The sequence below is a fragment of the Staurois parvus genome, unplaced genomic scaffold, assembly GCF_062004578.1.
Source record: "Staurois parvus isolate SC_StPar_1 unplaced genomic scaffold, SC_StPar_1.0 ptg000050l, whole genome shotgun sequence".
Classification (NCBI taxonomy): Eukaryota; Metazoa; Chordata; class Amphibia; order Anura; family Ranidae; genus Staurois; species Staurois parvus.
In genome coordinates, this window is record NW_028317846.1 from 3,637,006 (window position 1) to 3,661,422 (window position 24,417).

The following is a 24,417-nucleotide window of genomic DNA, read 5'->3' on the forward strand; positions in this document are numbered from 1 at the left end:
TGTCTATATACTTAAAAAGCAAGCAGATAAAACAGTATGCCAGAAATCATCAACAAAGAAAACCCCGTCCCATTTCATGCTGTCAGCAATGGCACCATATGGAAGAGAAATGTCACAAGGCCTAAGAAAGAAAATAATTTCTTTACACAAGAAAGGTGAAGGCTACAAGAAGATCAGCAAAGTTTTAATTATCAGTCAGAATACTGTAGCAATAGTGATACAAAAATGTAACAAAGACAGAACTGTAACCATTTCACAGAGATGTCCAGGCCATCCATGGAAGTTAACATCTCAACAGTGTTGAAGAAAATCGCCATGCAAGTTCATTGCAGTTAGCTGAAGAAGTAGAAAGCCAACCTGGGTTGATTGTTTCCCATGACATAATACATCGTACACTGCAGAGGAATGCCATGCAAGGGTGTCATTCATGAAGGAAGCCTCTCCCAAAGCCCATGCACAAATAAGCCCACCTAGAATTTGCCAGGGCCCATGCTGAAAATTGAAAATGAAAACTACTGGGACTCTGTACTCTGGAGTGATAAGACCAAGATAAATATTTTTGGAACTTATGGCTTCAAAACTGTATGGCGTCACAAAGGTGAGAAGTACAAAGAAAAATGCATGGTGCCTACAGTGAAACATGGTGGTGGCAGTGTCCTTCTGTGGGGCTGCATGAGTGCTGCTGATGTCTGGGAGTGGCATTTCATTGATGGTATCATGAATTTTTAACGCAGGTAATAGGCAATCTACTTGGAGACTGATTGATAATTTGTTGAAGGATCCTCTGGTGAGAAAAGGCTATTGTAGGGACAAACACAAGCTTTTTGTATTAATCATGCAGATGATACAACGGCGACCCCCATAAATTGGGAGGTACTGCAATGTGCCTTGAGAGAAGTTCTCATTTCTCATGGTTTGAGATAGGAAAAAAGAAAAGGCCTCTAACTTGACCTCTTTACTTGAGGACATGTATGAATTAGAAAAGAAGCACAGTTTTCTTGGGCTCTCCTGTCCCACAGGGGAGTCCAAGAATGCAGCCGGCAGCTCCGCTGGCTGACCATAGAGCTGGTTAGAGACTAGAATGGCTCCAATCATCTATATAATCTAAGAGATCCAAAGCTACAAGCATTTCATCACTTCAGTTTCGCAGAATATAAAAAGCGCCATTTGTAAATTGGGAAAGCACCTGATCACACCGATCTTGGTGAGATTAGATAATGTAAGGGCAGAGGAGATATCTAGAGTCTGATAGACCCCAGATTTCTCAAAAAAGAATATATGACAATGCCCATTGAAGTTAAGGGGGTATTTGCATTCCCTCTGATAGCAATAAAAGTGATAAAAAAAATGAAAGGGACAGTGTAAAAATAATTTAAAAAATCAAAATAACTAAAAAAAAACGCCCCCCCCAAGCGTGCGCACCTGCATGCGCAAGCGTTGACTCGGTGCCAGTATGTAAATAGTGGTTGCACCATGCATTTGAGGTATTGCCGCGAACGTCAGATCAAGAGCAGTAATTCTAGCTGTAGACCTCCTGTGTAAATATAAATTGGTGACCTTTAAAGGCTTTTAAAGCGTTTCCTATCGATAATAAAAATGTATGTACTTTGTTTCCATTGTTTCCATTGCACGGCCATGCGCAATTTTAAGGCATGTCATGTTTGGTATCTATTTACTCAGCGTAACATCATCTTTTATATTTTATCAAACAATTGGGCAATATATATATTTTGTGCATTCAAATTTTAAAAAGTGTATTTTTCCCAGAAGTTTTGCATTTGAAAAATCACTGCACAAATACTGTGTGACGTAAAAAAATTCAGCACCCACTGTTTTATTCTCTAGGCCTTCTGCTTTAAAAATATATACAGTGGGGATCGAAAGTTTGGGCACCCCAGCTAAATATTTGTATTAATGTGCATAAAGAAGCCAAGGAAAGATGGAAAAATCTCCAAAAGGCATCAAATTACAGATTAGACATTCTTATAATATGTCAACAAAAGTTAGATTTTATTTCCATCATTTACACTTTCAAAATAACAGAAAACAAAAAAATGGCGTCTGCAAAAGTTTGGTCACCCTGCAGAATTTATAGCATGCACTGCCCCCTTGCAAAGCTGAGACCTGCCAGTGTCATGGATTGTTCTCAATCATCGTCTGGGCAGACCAGGTGATGTCAATCTCAAAGGTTTTAAATGCCCAGACTCATCTAACCTTGCCCCAACAATCAGCACCATGGGTTCTTCTAAGCAGTTGTCTAGAAAACTGAAACTGAAAATAGTTGACGCTCACAAAGCTGGAGAAGGCTATAAGAAGATAGCAAAGCGTTTTCAGATGTCAATATCCTCTGTTCGGAATGTGATTAAGAAATGGCAGTCATCAGGAACAGTGGAAGTTAAAGCAAGATCTGGAAGACCAAGAAAAATATCAGACAGAACAGCTCGCAGGATTGTGAGAAAAACAATTCAAAACCCACGTTTGACTGCACGATCCCTCCAGAAAGATCTGGCAGACACTGGAGTTGTGGTACACTATTCCACTATAAAGAGATACTTGTACAAATATGGTCTTCATGGAAGAGTCATCAGAAGAAAACCTCTTCTACGTCCTCACCACAAAAATCATCGTTTGAACTTTGCAAATGAACATATAGAAAAGCCTGATGCATTTTGGAAACAAGTTCTGTGGACCGATGAGGTTAAAATTTAACTTTTTGGCCGGAATGAGCAAAGGTACGTTTGGAGAAGAAGGGGCACAGAATTTAATGAAAAGAACCTCTGTCCAACTGTTAACCATGGGGTTGGATCAATCATGCTTTGGGGTTGTGTTGCAGCCAGTGGCACAGGGAACATCTCACGAGTAGAAGGAAAAATGGATTCAATAAAATTTCAGCAAATTTTGGATAGGTAACTTGATGCCATCTGTGAAAAAGCTGAAGTTAAAGAGAGGATGGCTTCTACAAATGGATAATGATCCTAAACACACCTCGAAATCCACGGGGGATTACATCAAGAGGCGTAAACTGAAGGTTTTGCCATGGCCTTCACAATCTCCTGACCTCAACATAATTGAAAATCTATGGATAGACCTTAAAAGAGCAGTGCGTGACAGACAGCCCAGAAATCTCAAAGAACTGGAAGACTTTTGTAAGGAAGAATGGGCAAAGATACCTCAAACAAGAATTTAAAGACTCTTGGCTGGCTACAAAAAGCGTTTACAAGCTGTGATACTTGACAAAGGGGGCAGTACAAGATATTAACTCTGCAGGGTGCCCAAACTTTTGCAGAAGCCATTTTTTTGTTTTCTGTTATTTTGAAAGTGTAAATGATGGAAATAAAATCTAACTTTTGTTGACATATTATAAGAATGTCTAATCTGTAATTTGATGCCTTTTGGAGATTTTTCCAACTTTCCTTGACTTCTTTATGCACATTAATACTAATTTTTAGCTGGGGTGCCCAAACTTTCGATCCCCACTGTATATATAATGTTTGGGGGTTTAAAGTAATTTTCTAGCAAAAAAACAGTTTTTCCATGTGAACAAAAAGTGTCAGAAAAGGTTTGGTCTTCAAGAATGGGTGATGTGTGGCATACGCTTCTAATTTTGACCCTGAAATGCCAGGATAGTAGAAGCAACCCCTCCAAATGACCCCTTTTTGGAAAGTAGACACTCCAAGTTATTTGCTAAGAGGCATGATGAGTGTTTTGCAGATCTAATTTGTTGCCACATGTTTTTGGAAAATGAAGAAAGAAAACAAAAAAAATGATTTTTTCTTTTTTAAAACCCTGTGACAAAAATGATATCTGTAAAATATTCACCATGCCTCTTATCAAATTCCTTGGGATGTCTACTTTCCAGAAAGGGTCATTTGGGGGAGTGTTTGTACCATCTTGGCATTTTAGAGCCTCCGAAACTGTGATAGGTAGTGGGGAAGTGGTATGAGGAAATATGCCCTTTGAAAGCCTGGAGGTGGTTGTTTGATTTTGAGGGCTTGTAGGTAGCTTGGCTGCCAAAAAGTCTCTCACACTTGGTATCCCCATACTCAGGAGAAGTAGAAGAATGTGTTTTGGGGTGTTATTCCACATATACCCATGGCATGCATGAGCAATATATCATTAAAATGACAATTTGTGTAACAAAAGAAAAACAAATTGTCATATTCAAAAAATGTGTGGCAAAAAAAAATGTTCCATGGACTCAACATGCCTCTCTGCAAAATCCTTGGGGTGTCTACTTTCCAAAAAGGGGTAATTTGGGGGGGGGGGGGGTTGTACTGCCCTGGCATTTTAGCACCTTAAGAAATTTGATAGGCAGTCAGAAAGTGAAAGCTACGTAAATTCCAATATATACATACCGTAGATGGTAGACACTATAATGTTCACACAAACCAATTATTATACATGTATTAAGATTTTTTTTACCAAAGACATGTATACATTTTATCCTAAATGTATGACTAACATTGAGTTTGATATATTTTATAACCAAAAGTGAAAAATATTTTTTTTTTCAAAATTTTTGGTCTTTTCTTGTTTATAGCACAAAAAATAAAAACCGCAGAGGTGATCAAATACCACCAAAAGAAAGCTCTATTTGTGTGAAAAAAATGATATAAATTTAGTTTGGGTACAGCATTGCACGACCGTGCAATTACCAGTTGAAATAGCATAGTGTCGAACAGCAAAAAATGGCCTGGTCAGGAAGGGGGGTAAATCCTCAGGAGGGCAAGTGGTTAAACATATATTAATACTTTCAATAAAATTTATTTTAAACAAGAAAACATGCCCTAAATCAGACTAATCAACACAAATATCCAAACAATATAAAAGGTAAAGTAGATCAGAGGACAGGACACCAGAAGGCCAGAGTACGGGGGTCAGCAGGGCAAGAAGGGCAGAGTATGGGGGGGAGGGTAAAAGTACATCGGGGACAGGGGAGGACAGTACGGGGGGGGGTAGGAGGGCACAGTACTGGGAAGGGGGGGGAGGGTATAATACTGTGGTTAGGAGGGCACAGTATGGGGAAGGGGGGGAGAGGGTACAGTACATGGGGGACAGGAGGCTACAGCATGAGGGGGCAGGAGGGTACAGCATGGGGGGGGGGGGAGGGTACAGTACAGGGAGAACAGGGGGGCACAGTACAGGGGGAGAGTAAGTAGACATAGTATAGGGTGCAGTAATGTATAATACAGATATGGTCTCCTCAAACTCAGCAGCACAGAGAAGCTACTGTCCACAGATTTTACATATTTTGGCAGGCTGTCACTGGGCTAAATCTACAATTGGAAAGACATTTCCCCCCTTTACCATCCCCTCCACAGTTTCTGGCTCTCCTCTAGCTGCCCAAAGTGAGAGAAACTGTTGGCAGGAAACTGTGGGGAGAAACTGCAAGGGCCCTCCATGCACCTAAGGCCCGTGCACTAAAACGGCCCTGAGAATATTTGTCTATTCCTAATCCGATTCTGTCTTGTGAATATTTGAGCCAAAGACATCTCTAAAAATAATTGTGAAAAGGTAAAGTATCACTACATATGACATATGTTCAAACAAAGGATTAGACCATTGTGATATACATGTAGATTGTATTATGTTTGGACTGATTGGGAGTTTTCTTGCAGCAAATGATGTATATGATTGTATATATGCCAAAAAAGTCTCTCAAAATCTGGCAAAATAATGGAAGAAAATAGATCTAATTTTACTACATGTAATGGGGTGGATTTACTAAAGACACATAGACTGAGCACTTTGCAAGAGCTCCAGAGCTTAGTGAATGTGGGGAAGCTCTACTGACTTCCATCATCCAATCACATGCTAGCAAAAATGCATTTTTTTTATTTTCCTTGCATTTGATCGGGTATTCTTTGTAAAGTGAAGCTTTATCTCATTTGCTAAGCTCTGGAGCAACTTGCAAAGTGCACAGTCTGTTTCCATTAAAGTAGAACTACAGGCAAAACTTTTTTTCCTTTTGGATAGAGTAAATGAGGGTTATAACCCTTGTCAATTTTTTTTGCCATCTGTGTCCCATTGAGGAGATATACCTTGACATCCTGTTCCATAGTCAAAACAGAAAGTGAAAGGAAATCCCCACAAATTAAAGGAATCCCTTGGGACCCCAGGTCACCAGAACCAGTGTCCCCATTTGAAGATTTCCCCTCTCTTACTTTTCTGGGGACAACTTAAAATTTGGGATTTTCTCTCATTTTCAATTATAATGGTAAACAGGACAAATAGGGTGAATCTACCTAAGGGGGACACAGACCGCAATAAAAACCTGACAAGTGTTCTAACCCATCTCCAAAACTAAAAAAAAAAGTTCCTCCTTTAGTTATACTTTAAGTAAATCAACCTCAATAATTCTGTTTTCCATATTTAGGTTTCTATGCACTGTTGAGAGACTGAACTAAAAAGGTAGACACTACTAAAACTTGCCTATTAAATTTTTACATTGCTTAAATACTGCATGCTTGGACCACTACTTTCTTAATACACGCATTTATTTCCTTTAGTGAATTGACTTTAAAATAGTTTTATGAGGTATTTACTGACTGTTTTTGCTCTTTGAGGTAAATACAGCATACGGTGATAGTGAATTGACATATTCAGCACCACATGCGATATTTGTGAAAAATGTGTCAGATGACCTAAATGTCACATATGATCTGCTTTACTGAATGGAGCCCATTGTCTTTAATTTCTCAGACTGTATAGCAGTATAACTGTATATACATTTGTAAACATTTGATGCAGAGCTTTTGAAACATATTTGCTATTCCACTTTTCCAGAAAGAATGAGCAGACAGATTTCAGGTAAATAAAACTAGCTATTTTTCAAGTTTGAAGACTGAAAAATGGAAAAGTTTTGAAGGATATATTTTAAGCCTTTGCAGCACAGTTATTAAAGTGTTACTAAACTCACAACAGTAAAACATTCTGTTTATGCAGTAAAGCATGCTTGTTATATATTGTGTAAAAAGGATGTTTTATCCTGTCTTCTCTGATCCTCTCCTTCTTCCACTATCCTCGACTCATCTGCTGATAGAAAAGAGCCTTGGGGGCAAACTGCAATTGCTCAGTTTGGTGTGTATTGCTAGAGAGTTTTTTTTTTCTTTTGAGAGTGAAAATGATCAGCACAGGGCCAATCAGCACTGTCCAGACAGAGGGTTAGGGGTCCTGCAGTCTCGTAGGACAGTGAGAGGAAAATAAAAGCTCCTCCTACAAGCATTGACCAGTACTCTGCTGGACACTGATAGAAGTCACAAGACTGCTCTAACTGCTGATGAGAAAAGGTATTTAGCAGTTTATATTTACGAAACGAATTTCATTTCCATGTTCTGTTTACTGCGGGAGATCAGATATAGTGAATGCAGGGTCCTGGGTTTAGTAACACTTTAAGGACTTGGCCTACGTCATGTGTCATAATGTAATCTTGGTTCCTAGGGCAAACACTCTACCCTAGGCCAGTCTCCCCTGCCATGGCTGTTCTGCAGCTCTGATTAGTAGGACCTGGCTGTTGTACTGACTAGTGAGCCTGTATCTCAGGAGCAGCTGCAGCAGCTTCTATGCTGATGTTTGCAGACATGTCTCATTAAAATGACAAATTTTGTATATTTGTACAAGTATTCTAATTTTTCTTTCTTTCTCATAGCTTATAAAGAATATTATCTCTATCCAAAGTGGACTGATGACAAGTCGGAAATGGAAAAATTTATAAAAGTAAGGAAAATACTTTGACATCATTTTATAGAATTAGATGTTTTCCTACATTGTTTGTACACTGTAGGATAGAAATGTTGTGCAGTACAATACTTTTTCACTTGTCACTTTAAATCCTATTTTCAATCATTCCCTGATGTAATAAACTTTACAAAATCATTTTATTGTAAGATTATGAATATTTGTACACATTTTTCTAGTTTTTCTTATGGTATAACATAGGGCATAGTGCTTTTGACATAGTAGAAATGTTCTAATTTAAAATAAAGTACCCAAAATGCATTGCTTCTGTGCACATACTCAGTGGCACTCATGACCATAATCTTGCTATGTGTGAAAAAGGGAAGAGGGTAGAAAGGGATTGATCGCACTATTTACTACCACCCAGAAGGTAACTTAGGTAGAAAATATGTCTGTGGTTTATTTAGTAAAACAAGCATTCCTAACTTAAAAGGTAGTCACTGAAAGTGTAGTACATTTTCCTTACATAATTCTTTATACTGCAATCCAAACTCTGTTATATCAGGATGACTTGTTAATCTTTTTACTACATTAAAGGCCTTATATCAGGCGTGTTATATAGTTACATAATTAGTCTGGCTGCAAAAAGACAAAACTCTATCCAGTTCAACCATTAAAAAAAAAAAAGTTATAATCCTCTGCCCACAGTTGATCCAGAGGAATGCAAAGAAAACCCAGCAAAGCATGATCCAATTTGCTCCTGCAGGGGAAAAAAATTCCTTCCTGATCCCCCGAGAGGCAATCGGATATTCCCTGGATCAACTTTACCTACAGTGAGGAACAGAAGTATTTGAACACCCTGTGATTTTGCAAGTTCTCCCACTTAGAAATCATGGAGGGGTCTGACATTCACATTGTAGGTGCATTCCCACTCTGAAAGACAGAATTTAAAAAAAAAATTCAGGAAATCACATTGTATGATTTTTAAAGAATTTATTTGTCTTGCACTGCTGAACATAAGTATTTGAACACCTGAGAAAATCATTGTTAATATTTGGTACAGAAGCCTTTGTTTGCAATTACAGAGGTCAAACGTTTCCTGTAGTTCTTGACCAGGTTTGCACACACTGCAACAGAGATTTTGGCCCACTCCTCCACACAGATCTCCTCTAGATCTGTCATGTTTCGGGGCTGTCGATGAGCAACACAGAGTTTCAGCTCCCTCCAAAGATGTTCTATTGGATTTAGGTCTGGAGACTGGCTAGGCCACTCCAGAACCTTGATATGCTTCTTACGGAGCCACTCCTTGGTTATCCTGGCTGTGTGCTTCGGGTCGTTGTCATGTTGGAAGATCCAGCCACGACCCATCTTCAATGCTCTGACTGAGGGAAGGAGGTTGTTGCTCAAAATCTCACAATAAATGGCCCCATTCATCCTCTCCTTAATACAGTGCGGTCGTCCTGTCCCCTTCGCAGAAAAGCACCCCAAAGCATGATGTTACCACCCCCATGCTTCACAGTAGGGATGGTGTTCTTGGGATGCAACTCATCCTTCTTTTTCCTCTAAACACGACAAGTGAAGTTTAGACCAAAAAGTTCTACTTTGGTCTCATCTGACCACATGACTTTCTCCCATGCCTCCTCTGGATCATCCAGATGGTCATTGGCAAACTTCAGACGGGCCTGGACATGTGATAACTTGAGCAGGGGAACCTTTCCGTGCAATCCATGATTTGAAACCATGATTGCGTAGTGTTCTACCGACAGTGACCTTTGAAACTGTGGTCCCATCTCTCTTCATCTCATTGACCAGCTCCTCCCTTGTAGTTCTGGGCTGATTCCTCACCTTTCTTTTCATCAGTGATAGCCAACGAGGTGAGATCTTGCATGGAGCCCCAGTCTGAGGGAGACTGACAGGCCTCTTCCATTTTCTAACAATTGCTCCAACAGTTGATCTATTTTCACCAAGCTGCTTGGCAATTGCTCCATAGCCCTTTCCAGCCTTGTGGAGGTCCACAATTTTGTCTCTGGTGTCTTTTGACAGCTCTTTGGTCTTGCCCATGGTAGTAGTTGGCGTCTGACTGACTGTGGGGAGGACAGGTGTCTTTAAAGAGCTCAGAGAGGTGCTACTAAGTTAGATTAATGAGTGGAGTAGAGGTGGACTTTTTAAAGGCACAGTAACAGGTCTTTGAGAGCCAGAATTCTTGCTGTTTCTTAGGTGTTCAAATACTTATGTTCAGCAGTGCAAGACAAATAAATTCTTTAAAAATCATAGAATGTGATTTCCTGATTTTTTTTTTAATTCTGTCTCTCAGAGTGGGAATGCACCTACATTGTGAATTTCAGACCCCTCCTGATTTCTAAGTGGGAGAACTTGCAAAATCGCAGGGTGTTCAAATACTTCTGTTCCTCACTGTATAAATGTTAGTAACCAGTTATATTCTGTGTATCCAAGAAAGAATCAAGGCCTTTTTCAAAGCAATCCACTGAGATGGCCAGAACCATTGCATCTTGAGGCAGTCTATTCCACATTTTCACAGCTCTCACTGTGAAGAAACCTTTCCGTGTTTGGAGATTAAAGTTCTTTTCCTCCAGATGTAAAAAGTGCCCCCTTGTCCTCTGTGATTATCTCAGGGTGAATAGCTCTACACCGAGTTCACTATATGAACCACTGATGTATTTACAGTATACATTTTGATCATATCCCTCCTTATTCTCCTCGTAAGAGAGAATAAATTCAGTTCCTGTAATCTTTCCTCATAGCTGAGCTCCTCCATGCCTCTTATCAGTTTGGTTGCCCTTCTCTGTACTTTCTCCAGTTCCACAATGTTCTTTTTGTGAATTGGTGCCCAAAACTGAACTGCATATTCCAGATGAGGTCTTACTAATGATTTGTACAGGGATAAAATGATATATCTCTCTCTGGAGCCTATACCTCTTTTAATACAAGAGAGGATTTTGCTCACTTTAGAAACTGTAGCTTGGTATTCCATGCCACTATTAAGCTTGTGATCTACCAGAACTCCCAGATCCTTCACCATTGATTCCCCCAGTTGTACTCTCCCTACTATGTATGATGCATGCATATTCTTAGTCCCCAAGTGCATCACCTTACATTTATCAACATTAAACTTCATTTGCCACATAATTGCCCAATTAAACAGTGCATTGAGGTCAGCTTGTAAGTTGAAGACATCCTGTAAGGACATTATTCTACTGCACAGCTTGGTGTCATCTGCAAAGACTGAAATCCCAGACCCTATATTGTTTATAAATATATTAAAAAGTAAGGGTCCCAACACTGAACCTTGGGGTACACCACTGACAACCCTAGACCATTCAGAGCATGAATCAATAACTACTACTCTTTGAATATGATCAAGCCAGTTTTCTATCCATTTACATATGGATTTTTCCAAGCCCGTAGACTTTACCTTACACATTAGCTGTGTGTGGGGAACTGTGTCAAACGCTTTGCAAAATCCACGTATACCACGTCCACTGCCACCCCACTGTCCAAGGTTTTGCTCACTTCCTCATAAAAAGAAATCAGATTTGTTTGACAACTTCTGTCTTTCATGAATCCATGCTGTCTGTTGCTTAAAATATTTTTTTCCAGAAAGAACTCATCTATATGGTCTTTTATTAAACTCTCCAGTATCTTCCCAACTATAGAAGTTAAACTAACAGGTCTATAATTACTTGGTAAAGATTTTGACCCCTTTTTAAATATTGGCACCACATTGGCCTTACGCCAATCCAGTGGTACTATGCCAATCATTAAAGAGTCCCTAAAAATTAGGAACAATGGCTTTGAAATGACAGAGTTCAATTCTTTAAGGAAAAGCTTGTCCAACCTGCAGCCCACGATGACTGTGAATGTGGCTCAACACAGAATTGCAAACTTACTTAAAAATGTTGATTTTTTTTTCTGGAATTTTTTTAATAAAAATGCGTTAACACTTACCAAGCACATGCACGCCAAACAAAAATTTGACAGTCTCTCTTTACTGGACTTCTATAAGTTTTATCTTCCCAAATTAAAATATCCCATTCTTCACAATCACTCCTAATTCATGTAATCTGTTTTCAGCAGCACATACAGTATATCTGTGAGCAACTATTTTCAAGGATGAAGCACATGAAGGGTAAAATTAGAACCAAAATATCTGATGGGAACCTGAGCGTTGCTGCTACATCCATCCATTGATGTTATCCATGTTAGTTTATCAAAAACAGTGTCAAATTTAAAAGTTTGTTTACTCAAATAGGTACATTATCTATATCAGATCATTAACTTGTGATCTTCCTGACTTTTTCTGCTCATCATCTATCCATAGTGTAACATTTTATTTATTAAAAATCTTACAAACAAATAACATAATAAAAACATATTTACATATATATATATATATATATATATATATATATATATATATATATATATATATATATAAAAATTAAACAAAAATAGCTTCAGCATAGAAAAGAAGAACATTTTTTTTTTGCTGGAAAAGAACACAAACAGAACTAATCATATTTTAATTTTATTATTATCTTTATAATGTATTTCAACAAACCCTATCTTCGCCTAAACACACCGTCAGGCTAAGAAACGAATAAACATTTAACCCATGTATGCAGCCTTTTTCCAAAAATCTGATCTTACAAATATCTAGGGGTGTGAAAGAACAGAAAGAGAAGCCACGCACCCAGAGACTGACAGACAGCAGTTACGGGGACCTGACATTCCTCCACACCTTTGTCCAGGCCCCCGGCCACCACCTGTCCTTCTCAAGACCCTGGATCTTCCTGACCTCATCCATAATGTTGTGCACCACCAGCTCGACAGGAAAGTCTTTTTTGTGAATGGAAACCTGACACCATGCATTCCACGTGTAGTAACGGACTACTAAGCTAACTAGAAAAAATGTCTCGAAATCAAACTCCCTGTGAGTTTGAAAGGCTCCATAAGAGCATTCCGCATAACTCAAGCGGGAAAGGAAAAGGATACCCAGATCCCCACACTCCCATGCTTGTAGACTTCTTTATTGCAGGGGCACTAAAGCAAGAAATGGTCCATCGTCTCCTCCAACCCACCGCACTCCACTCTTGGACAACCACGGTTCTCCGCAGAGCGCTGCTTCAGGTGGCCCTTCACATAGTCTTCCATGGAATGAGAGCCAGGCCAAATCCCAAAATTTTAAAGGGATTCTCTCCAGATTCATCAAATGCAGACCCTCCCTCATAACCTGGGCCTTCAAGGCAAATGGCTTGCTATAGGCAGATTCAACAACCCTCCTCTCTAGGGCGTTCCTAGGAAGAGACTTAATTTCCTCCGCCGTCACTTGCCACTGCCAAAGCATTTTCAGACACAGGGCAACATAAGCTGGGACCTTACCATGTTGGACCCTCAAGCTTTTCACTGGCCCACCATTCTCCCAGCTCAGCAGAAAAGGCCTAAACCAGGACTGAAAAATACCAACCCACCCAGGTGATTCCTCTGCCAGCATGCTACCAAATTATGTGTCTAAAACATCAGAGAAAAGAAAACCACCTGGTTGACCATATCTAGGCCACCCATCCACCTGGGAAGGTAGATTACAGACCTCTTCATGAGGTTCAGTCTGTTCCCCCATTACAACTCGAAGAAATAACTGTAGATCTTTGCATAGAGAGACACTGGCAAAACAAAGACAAAGCTGACATAGAGAAATCAGGTAAGTTTTAATAAGGTCAATCCTTTCCCTGTAAGAAAGTTTCCAATCCTTCTAGCTGGCAACCTTGGTATCAGCATCTTGTAGCCTGCTTGCCCAATTTGCAAGGCCGCAATCACCAGGACCAAATGTGATGCCTAAAACTTTAATTTCCTGCCCGGGTTCTGGGAAGTCGTCTGGAAGCTTAAAGCTTTCGCCTTGCTCTCCCGTCCAGAAAACCTCACTCTTATCCTGATTGATCTTTGAGCCAGATGCCTCAGCATACTGTTCTATCACTGAGATCACCTCTTCCACCTCCTGCGTCCCAGAGATGAAAACAGACACGTCATCAGCATAGGCCACGACCCTCAGAGGCTTCCCAGGAATGCCCAAAGGAACTCCACACAACAGTCCGCTCTCTAACCTCCGAATGAAGGGATCAATTGCGAACGCGTACAGCAGAGGACTCAAAGGACACCCCTGATGCACACCTGAGCCAACCTCAAAGGGCCGTCCGATCCAACCATTTACAAGCATGACGCTTTCAGCCACCTTGTATAAAATCTTCAGCCAATCAATAAAGCCCCCCTCCAGGCCACACTTGCCAAGAAGCAGCCATAGGTACTCATGATTGACCCAATCAAAAGCTTTGGCCTGATCCAATGCCAGCAGGAACTTTGCCCAGCCTGCAGCCCTGCACCATTCCAGGGCCTCCCAGACAGCTAACACCGCTGAAAAAGTGCTTCTACCCTGAACCGAACAATGCTGATGGTGAAAAAGTTAATTGCCTAAAACAGACAATAAACACCAGAAAATTATTTTTGCCACTATGTTTCCTATCAACATTGAGAAAGCTGATGGGATGCCAATTGTCAATTCTTGAAGAATCTTTACCCTTTGACAGAATAATCACCGCATGGAGGGAGAAGGCAAACCCTCTCTCGGACAGCCATTAAAAACCTTCACCAAATATGCGGCCAGAGTAACCTTAAAGTGCTTATAAAACTTGGCTGTCAATCCGTCTGGCCCACTTCTTCATGGAAAGCTTATCAATAGCTTTAACCACCTCATCTGCTGTGATGTCCTCTGTCAAACTCACAAGAGAACTGCCATTTCCCAGTTTTGGGGTAGAGTCCAGAAACCCAAAATGCTCACTCAATCGAGGTCCCTCCTACCCAGGAAATCAGCATAATATGACCTGGCGGTTTCCAGGATCCCCAACTTGGACTTTTTCAGGGAACCTGTACTGTCAACCAGGCCTACAAGTGACTTAACTGCTCTACCTTGTTTGCAATTCTGGTAAGGGTCGGGTGAGTGATATTTCCCATAATCCCGTTACAGAACCAAAGAGGCATGCCTGTCATATTGATACTTCCTGAGCAAGAGTTTAACCTCAGAGATCGCCCCCATATCTCCATTATTCGAGACAAGCCTATCAAGCTTCCTTTGCAGATGCTGGTAGGTGACATACTTGTCAAGCTGTTTATTTCTTCCTATGGCCTTGAAAAATCCAACGACCCTTCATTTTGTAAGCTCCCACCACTCTGACTTACTGCTGCAAAAGTCCATGATTGATACCTGTGCCTGAAAAAAATTGTCAAAGGATTGACTGACCTTTTCATTTTCCAGGAGTGCCAAATTCAGCTTCCAGGTACCTTTCCCCCTAGGTGGTATATTGGGGCTATTCAGAGCCACAGACATAATACAGTGATCAGAAAACTCCACTGTCTGACACACTGGTGCCGAGAAGGCGGAGTTCCCCTTTAAAAAAAACCCTATCACTTTTACTCTGACTAGCACCTCACTGAAAAGTGAATCCCGTGTCATCTGGGCAGCAATGAATGTGCACATCAACCAGACCTGCCTCTCCAGCTATTTTGTTTTAATAAAAGCCATCAATGTCCAGCCTGGCTCCGGTACCGTTCCTGTCCTTAGTCCTAGTGACGGTGTTAAAATCACCACCAAAGACAACTTGCTGGGCTATAAAAAGAAAAGGCTTGATCTTCATGAAGAGGTATTTTACTGTCCCATTTTGCCTGGGGCCCATAGATGTTAATCAGGCGCAGGTGCTGCCCCCCCATGGAGACATCTAAGACCATGCATTTCTACCTCAATAATCCGCCAACAGGTTACCATGCTGGAAAAAAGTACTGCAACTCCAGTGTAAGGCTGGGCAGCAAGAGACCATAAGGAGGGTCCATGCCTCCACTCCTTCTTCGCCACATGAATATCAGCCAAACTAGACAACCTGGTCTCTTGCAAAAAGAAAATATCAGCATCAAACCTGCTGAGCAAAAATAAGGCCATGTTATGAGAACTGATTTTATGCTGGCGACATTAATGGGCGCACCTTCATAGGAGTAGGAACCACCATCAGGATGATTGAGGTACACATTTCTTAGTCTGCTTACCTCCATCCCTATTTAGAGACCCTGCACGCTTCAGTGTCCTCTGTGATTCCTCCGCCATGGAAACCACAGACTCATCACCTGAAGGACCCTCACCCTCCACCTCAAATAAAACATCAAATGTGTTAGACACCTCCACCCTTCCAGGTTCAGGTACAGACACATCCGTTTTCCTCTTCTTCTTCCCAGACGTTCTTTTCACCTCCAACCACTCCATATCATCATTTGACAACCTGGACTGTAAAGCCCCCCTCCCCATTCATTCCACCATCACCCACAAGATCATCCACCCCGCTCACCACAGAGGTCCCCCCAACCTTCACCCCAGCACCCCCACCATCATCCACTCTGGCCCCTGGAACCTCACACCCTTCGATCCTCAGATGCCGGGGAGCGGGGGTCGGTCCAACCATATACACTGGTCGATCTCCCTCCACAGCCCCCACTACCTCTAAGGAGACTGACACAGGAGGATCAAACAACATCCACTGACACTGACTCAGGGGGCACAACACAAGGAGATGACACAACCTTAAATGGACCATCAGACACTGATACAACAGAGACATTGGTGACCCCTGGCGCAGCCCCCCTCTCCTCTGTCTCCTCCATGTCCAGGCGAAAAAAGCTCTTCCACCAAAAGCTGACTGGTTATGCATGGCTTCAGGGCACTGGCTGCATGCATGGCCAATCTTATCACAAAGATTGCACCGTATGATATTGCAATCCTTAGCCAGATGCCCCAGATCCTGACACAGAGAGCACTTCATCTCTGGACATGAGGAGGCGAAATGAGCTGGAGAACCACACTTATTACAAAGCTTGAGCTGTCCAGGGTAGAACACAACAATTCTATCTTTCCATATGAAGGCTGAGGAGGGCAGATGCTGGACCACATTCCCACACACACATACAGCCTCATCTGCACCGACTACTCACCAGTCCATTTCCCCCTCTCATCCACAATATTTTTCAGAGGGGTCAGTAGCTCCCCAAATCTTCTCAGCCAGACAGCCAAGTCAACAGAAGGGATTGATTCATTCCTTACTAGGATGGTGACATTCCTAAAAAGAGGTTGGTGTGAGACAAGTTTTGGGACTAGTCCCTTCCACTCCGGCAGACCCCTATACACATGTTCATACTTCTCCCAGAAAATATTGACAGACTCTTGGCACACAAAGGACAGGTCATACTCATAGGAGCCCACCGGACTGATCAAAGCAAACATGCTGTCAGCCTTAAAACCCATCGCCAAAATCTTGTCCACAACCAACCTCCTTATTGGGGGAGCACCCCCACCATCCCACTTGAGCTGCACCACATTCTGCAGCCTGCAGATGGCAGACCTGCAGCAGACCTCCCCCCTGAGCTGACAGCCTGATGTGACCCCCTCCTCCCAGCCAGAGCCCCAGCATAGGTTTTATTTGTAGCATTGGAAGCTTTAGACCTTAAAGCTACACCCTGCCCATTGGTTTCAGGAGCCTAAGAACCTCCACTCTGCAAATTACTATCAGAGGCAGCAGCAGGAGTCACTCTGTCCACAACCACACATGCATTCCCCTTTCCAGCATTACAAGCAATTTTATCATTCACATTCTTTTTTCCACTTGTGGCACTACTGCTCCCAGCACACCCACTCACACCAGATGCTCCTGTCTTCACCTCCTCCTCCCCTACCATACTCCTCTTAGGCAAAAGTCTCCCACTCCTTGTCAGTCTCCCCTGGGTTTCAGGAAGACCTTTCACAGTGCAGCTGACATTTTCCCTCCCACCATTTTCTGCTGCACTTGCAGCCATCAGCAGGGATTGTTCAGCAAAAATGTCAATTCCCACCTTTACCTTCCACCAAGCAGAGTCCATAGTCACAAAATTTTTGTTTTGGTAGCAGAGTCCACAGCCACCAAATTCTCAGCCTCAGCAGAGTGCAGTCCTGCAGGTACAGCAGCCATCTTCCCTGCAGAGCTCTGTGCAGACACAGGAGGTTTTCCCTCCAAAATCTGCTGTGCACACTGCTGTCCATACTGGAGTCCATACTGTCAGATTTAATAAAGCATGGCTTTTCTGTAGGTTTTACCTTTACAGGAATAGGTAGAGAGTCCTCACCATCATCCTCAGCTGCAGAATCCTCTGAAAACCGAAAGGTTCTTCCACTTAATGGAGACTCCATGCATGTAATAAAGTTCTGCAGCCCTCCACCATTTTCCTCTACCTCCTGTGCTGTTCCTTCAGCTTTCTGGGGAGGGAGTGAGGCAGAGACTGCCATTTCCTTCAGTGAAACAGATCCTGAGGTGAAAGGGATAGCAGGGGCAGCATCCAGGGCCCCCTCCTTGCTCTCCACCCGTACTGCCACTTCTGAAACTTTACTGGTGTCTCCTTTCATTTTCCGGAACCTTTCCTCATTCTGGAATTTCTCCTTGAATGCTCCACTCTTTTCCTTCAGTGCTTTGACCAAACTCTGCTGCTTCTTGATGGCGTCCTCCAAAACTTTCAGCTCTGGCTTCAGACTCTGCTGCTTGCTGCTCCTTGCTTTATCATGCAAAACTTTCTTTTTTATATAATCTGCTTTCAGGTTCACCAGCTTTTCTTCCTCCTTTGCATTTCTCACCAGCGGGTCAGCAACCCGCTCTCTAAAGGCAGGAGGGGATTCCCCTTTTTTTAGGGCCAAGGTCTTCAAGTGTAGATGAAGCTTGAGAGCTCAAGTTGGGTCCCTCACTGGGAACATTGCCTGGGCCATTCCCAGAATCATCCATTCTCGCTGGTGCCAGGCAGGCAGACCTGGCCCCCTAGTGTCTAGAGAGAGCTACAGCAGTGGCTATCCATGTAGTACCCTCTAGTGTGCTACTAGAATATTGTAGCAAATTTATTGTGTATGACTCATGGTAACTGTGTGAGTCGGTCATTAAGCTCAGGTTACTGAAGCTGGATGGCTTAACAGTTTGGGACTCTATTGCCTCCACCTGGTTCTGGAGTACCATTGGAACCTTCTAGAAGCCAGTAGGTGGAAGAGGTGAAAACCTAATCTGCATGTTTATGGGCATCTAACCAATCCCAGGTTTGGAGGCCCTGGTAGAGTGGTGGACCAGCCCGTAAATATGGGAGAGTCAGGCTGGCAGGGGAGCCAGGTGGACGATGGAGTGCTGAGGAGACTGTCATGGCCTGGGAGGGTCCCCTACGTCTAGGGAGGGCTGGCCCCTAGGCTGGGCACGGATTGGCTTAGGAAGGTGCATTCAACAGTATGGCATGAACAGGATCAAGGCCTGCGAGCAGTGGGAACAAAGAAGACAGAGTGAGTACATCTGCACACCCAGGGATTTACAAGGGGAGAAACTGCCACATGTAGCAAACTTTCAAAGGACAGCATTGTGCATAATCTTTTATCCTTGACCTGGGAGATCTTGAGAGCAGCCAGGAGGGCTAATGGTGTCTGTGGAGATGGGAGCAGTTGTACAGGGGAGAGGAGAATCTCTGCATGTAGTTTGCAGCAAGCTCAGCTAAATCTCAAGGGGGAGTTGCGAGTTCTGAGCCCGTAAGGGGCAGTTGCTACTGATCCGCAATGACTGGCAGCTTTCCAGGAAAAAGAACAGTGCAGGATCTGTTTCTGTAAATAGGAAGGAAGCTGTCACCGTGGATTGATTCAGCAAAATTGGGCATCCCATAATCCCTATTACCCTATCCAAGTTATTTCCCCTAATAAAATAACAAAAACCAAGGTCAAGGACTGTTCATTGGCTTCTGGTTGCAAGTGGAGAAATGCGTGCTGCCTGGCTTTGCTGAGCTAAGGGGGACCTGGAAACACAGCCACCCTCACGAGGGTAGTGCTACATTATTGTTAATGTATTTTATGTGTTGCCCCTTCCAGTGGGGCCCAGGAAAGTCAAAAGGTTGGACACCCCTGCCTTATATAAATATGCTGCAGAAGATAGATGTCTGTTAGTCTGAACTGTACAGATAAAACACATACATTGGTGTATATCTGAAGTCACCAGTGACCTCTCCCACGTGAACTGGGTTATAGGAGCTTGTACAGTTTTCTGTACTTTTTAAATTCAATAAAAATAGATTTATAAAAATCACACACATCATAATTTTTTTACCTGTCAGAGAAACTATATTTTTGTCCTTTTATTCTCAATGTGTCAAGATCTCAAGATTAACACAGCTCTGCTACACAGCACAGCCCTGTCTAATTGGGAGGGGACCTAGTTTTTATTGCATTGCAGTTATTTTTACTTGCAGGTCTTTGACCAAACCCCATCCTGTAACTGTGTGACATGTTAGGTATCTATTTACTCAGTGTAACATCATCTTTTATCAAACAAATGGTTATTATATTGTGTTTGTTTGCACTGAAATTCATTACAGTGTATTTTTTAGTGCATTAATTCGTGTTTTTTATACCTGCCTAGAGTTCAGCTTTAAGATATGCTAACGTTAAGATATATTAAGGTTAATTTAAAGTTAAGATCAACAAAACATGTTATGCCTGTATAGAAAAGGAGTACATTTTTTACATTTGTACAGGCCAGACTGAATTGAAAATAATGCCAGGCTGAAATATACATGTACCGGCCACTTTATTATGTACATCTGTTCTATTTCTTGGTAACACAAATTGCTAATCAGCCAGTCACATGGCAGCAACTCAATGGATTTAGGCATATAGGTAGACATGGTGAAAATTACTTCCTGAAGTTCAAACCGAGCATCAGAATGGAGAAGAAAGGGGATTTAAGTGACTCTGAATGTGTCATGGTTGTTGGTAACATACGGGCTGGTGTGGAGTATTTAAAAAACTGCTGATCTACAGAGATTTTCACGCACAACCATCTCTAGGGTTTACAGAGAATGGTCTGAAAAATAGAAAATATCCAGTGATCGGTAGTTGTGTGGACAAAAATGCCTTGTTGATGTCAGGGAAGAATGGGCAGACTGGGTCGGGATGATAGAAAGGCATCAGTAACTCATGCCAATATGGGACAAAATCTCCAAGGAATGTTTCCAACACCTTGTTAAATCTATGCCACAAAGGATTAAAGCAGTTCTGAAGGTAAAAGGGGGTCCAACCCAGTACTAGCAAGGTATTATTAGGTATAAAGTGGCCGGTGAGTGTCGCTTATCCTTTAACTTGCAGTTCTTATTTTATGTACGTCTGATCCTTTCCTAGATGGCCAAACCCAACATGGGAAGTACAGAGTTCTGGAAGCCTCTACAGTCCACCTGTCTTTTGAAACCGTCCTCTGGACATAATAAAATTCTCCTCATCTCTGATGGGCACCTCCAAAATGAAAACCTTGTTATCCAGATCCTGAAGAAAAATAAAAATCATATTAAATTGTTTACTTGTGGTGTAGGGTAAGTATTAATCACTGACTATATCCGTTAACAACACTGAGACCTTTGAAGATGATTAAGGCCTCATTTAAACCAGAAGGTGCACCCGAATGAATGCTTTTTTTTTTGCCCGCTCCCACATGTCAAGTGTTAGGGCAGCCCGTTAGGTCAATGGGCTTTCCCCATTTGCAAGAAATGCACAGAAAAAGGTGCAGGTATGGATTTTAAAATCACACAGTACCAAAATGCATGGTACTGCGGTACCATGTCTTTTGGCAGGCACAATTTGCAATTAAGAATTAATGGCACCCTTGTGCATTTGCCTTGACAGTCATATACTGTAAACATGTAGGGTTCCATCCAATGAACCTGCATGTTTGTGACAACCACCTCCGAGCAGCTTGTGCCAGTCTTGCCACCATACAAAAAAAAAGGTTTGGTGTGACAGCATGAGGAAAGTGCAGCCGACAACCAGCAACTGCATTTACCTGGTGATCTGCTGTGTCATTGGATACAGCTGATCATGTGGTTAAAGGCAGCTGTGATTGGCCTTTTACCGCATCACGTGATCAGCTGTGTCAGTAGGACACAGCAATCACGGAGATCATCGGGGGTGTGCTGCTGGAAGCGGGCAGGAGGGTACGTTCTTAGAGGACGCCATATGATGCCCTCCCAGAACTGGACAAACGCACTGTAGCCATCATTCAACTATAACGCGGTTGGCAAGTGGTTTTAATTAATAAAAGAAAAATTGGAAAAAATTAAAGTTTCACCCAAACACATAAAATCCCCCCAAAAAATGTTTGAGGCCCCCCACCCCCACATATACACACATAGGAATGTATATCGCCGCACGCCCCGCAGTGAGAACAATATTTCTAGCACCAGACCTCCTCTGCAATGCTAAACTGATGACCTATAAGTGTCTCCTATGGTAAATACAGGGTACTGAAGTTTGTCGCCATTTCATGGGCTCATGCAAATTTAAGGCTTTACATGTTGGGTATCTATTTCCTCATCTCATCTTTTATAGTGTACAAAAAATTGGGTAATTTATTTGATTTGTGTACCCTAAAATTAGTGTATTGTTTTACTGAAATTTTGCATTTCCGTTGTGATAATATCATGTGACATGTATAAATAAAAATAAGGCAAGCGAGCGCAAAACATGAAATATCGGCGGCTAGCAAACAAGGCAGTCCTCAGCACCTTAGATCAAAATATAAATAGTTGGGGTATGCAGCGCCAAAAATAAATAATGCAATGTAAAACACAAAGTCTCAGAATAATCGCTGGAACATAATATCAAGCTCTTAAATATAAAAGTCTGGTGTATAATAAATGTAGCACAAATGTTCCTATAAATTGAGCACATATAAAATGTACCCCAATATCAGGACCTTCAGAAGTTCGAAGAATCTAGTACAATAATGTGCTTACCACAGGAACATACAATCTGAGCGTTGTATGCATGTCATCAGGTATACCATCAGCACCTGGAAAATGGCCTGGACAGCAATGAAGACAGCAACCGGTCATCCACGATAGACACTCGGGGGCCTCAGCAAACACTCGGGGGTCACATCTGGTTCACCGGTGGGTCCAACGGCGTCCAGCCTCCTGGTGGTACTTCTCCTCGGATGGTCCACCTTGCACGGCTCGTGAATAACGAGCCAAAAGGCAAAAGGCACTAATGGTGAAGTACGTCTTTATTTAGATATAACAGCTAAAATCAGTATAAAACTCACACTTAGAGTTTCAGGAATTTCTCAAACATCTTCAAAATATTTTCCAAGCTATACAAGGATCCCTGGTGGCCAGTGGTTCCTTGGTGGCCAGTGGTTCCCTGGTGGTTAATGGCGTCTGCTGGGTGGATCCCCTAACATGTTTCGAGCTCCAAGCTCATTAATGAGCTTGGAGCTCGAAACATGTTAGGGGATCCACCCAGCAGACGCCATTAACCACCAGGGAACCACTGTGTCACGATATAAGGTCAGGTTCAGAGACCAGTTGCTACAGCAGTTGTAAGGCTTACCTGAAACCAGCAGGATTGGTACACCAGCGGCCCACCCTGGGAATGACGCAGGCTCACCTGAGGTGCGGGGTCTAAGCATCCACCGGTCTTCCCCAGAGCTCCTAATGGTGGAGATGGATTTGGCTGCGTGTGAATGCCAGGTCACAGGTCTCAGGATCACCCCACCAGGGAATGAGTAGGCTGGAAACCAAAAGCGGATCAAACAGTTCAGGGATTAAACAGAAGCGGAGTCAGTCACAAGCCAAGGGGTCGGTCACCAATGGTAGTAGATAGGATGAGGCAGAATCGTAGTCAGTAGCAAGCCAAAGGTCGGTAACGTAGATGAAGACAGCAGCAGGAACAGTAAGCAGGATATTGGCTGGTAAGGCACAATAATCTGGCAACCAGGAAGTGCAGAGACATGGCTTTTATAGGAAGTTCATGGGAGGAGCAAGGAGTTCAAGGTTCAAGACAAAACAGGGCAAAGGCAGGATCATCCAAAGAATTGTCAAGGGAGCTGTCCAGCATTCCAGGTGGCTCAGCGAGAAGAAACACTGTCTCTCACCGCAGAAGGCCCAGGTTCGATTCCAGGCTCTGACACACTGGCCACCAGGGAACCACTGGCCACCAGGGATCCTTGTATAGCTTGGAAAATATTTTGAAGATGTTTGAGAAATTCCTGAAACTCTAAGTGTGAGTTTTATACTGATTTTAGCTGTTATATCTAAATAAAGACGTACTTCACCATTAGTGCCTTTTGCCTTTTGGCTCGTTATTCACGAGCCGTGCAAGGTGGACCATCCGAGGAGAAGTACCACCAGGAGGCTGGACGCCGTTGGACCCACCGGTGAACCAGATGTGACCCCCGAGTGTTTGCTGAGGCCCCCGAGTGTCTATCGTGGATGACCGGTTGCTGTCTTCATTGCTGTCCAGGCCATTTTCCAGGTGCTGATGGTATACCTGATGACATGCATACAACGCTCAGATTGTATGTTCCTGTGGTAAGCACATTATTGTACTAGATTCTTCGAACTTCTGAAGGTCCTGATATTGGGGTACATTTTATATGTGCTCAATTTACATTTATATGTGCTCAGTGTTTGCTGAGGCCCCCGAGTGTCTATCGTGGATGACCGGTTGCTGTCTTCATTGCTGTCCAGGCCATTTTCCAGGTGCTGATGGTATACCTGATGACATGCATACAACGCTCAGATTGTATGTTCCTGTGGTAAGCACATTATTGTACTAGATTCTTCGAACTTCTGAAGGTCCTGATATTGGGGTACATTTTA

At 42.5% G+C, this 24,417-nt stretch overlaps 1 protein-coding gene across 8 annotated transcripts in view; it reads left to right on the forward strand.

The window, feature by feature from the left end:
• PARP4 (poly(ADP-ribose) polymerase family member 4) overlaps nt 1–24,417 on the forward strand; it is a 346,684-nt gene that overhangs the window by 105,365 nt on the left and 216,902 nt on the right. For all 8 annotated transcript variants that reach the window (XR_016309539.1, XM_089666213.1, XM_089666217.1 and 5 more), the window contains exons 23-24: nt 7,649–7,716; nt 20,945–21,132. Coding sequence is in view for 7 of the 8 variants with exons in the window: in XM_089666213.1 (XP_089522339.1) it covers nt 7,649–7,716; nt 20,945–21,132 (256 nt within the window). In the remaining variant the exon portion in view is untranslated. The remainder of the gene's footprint in view (nt 1–7,648; nt 7,717–20,944; nt 21,133–24,417) is intronic.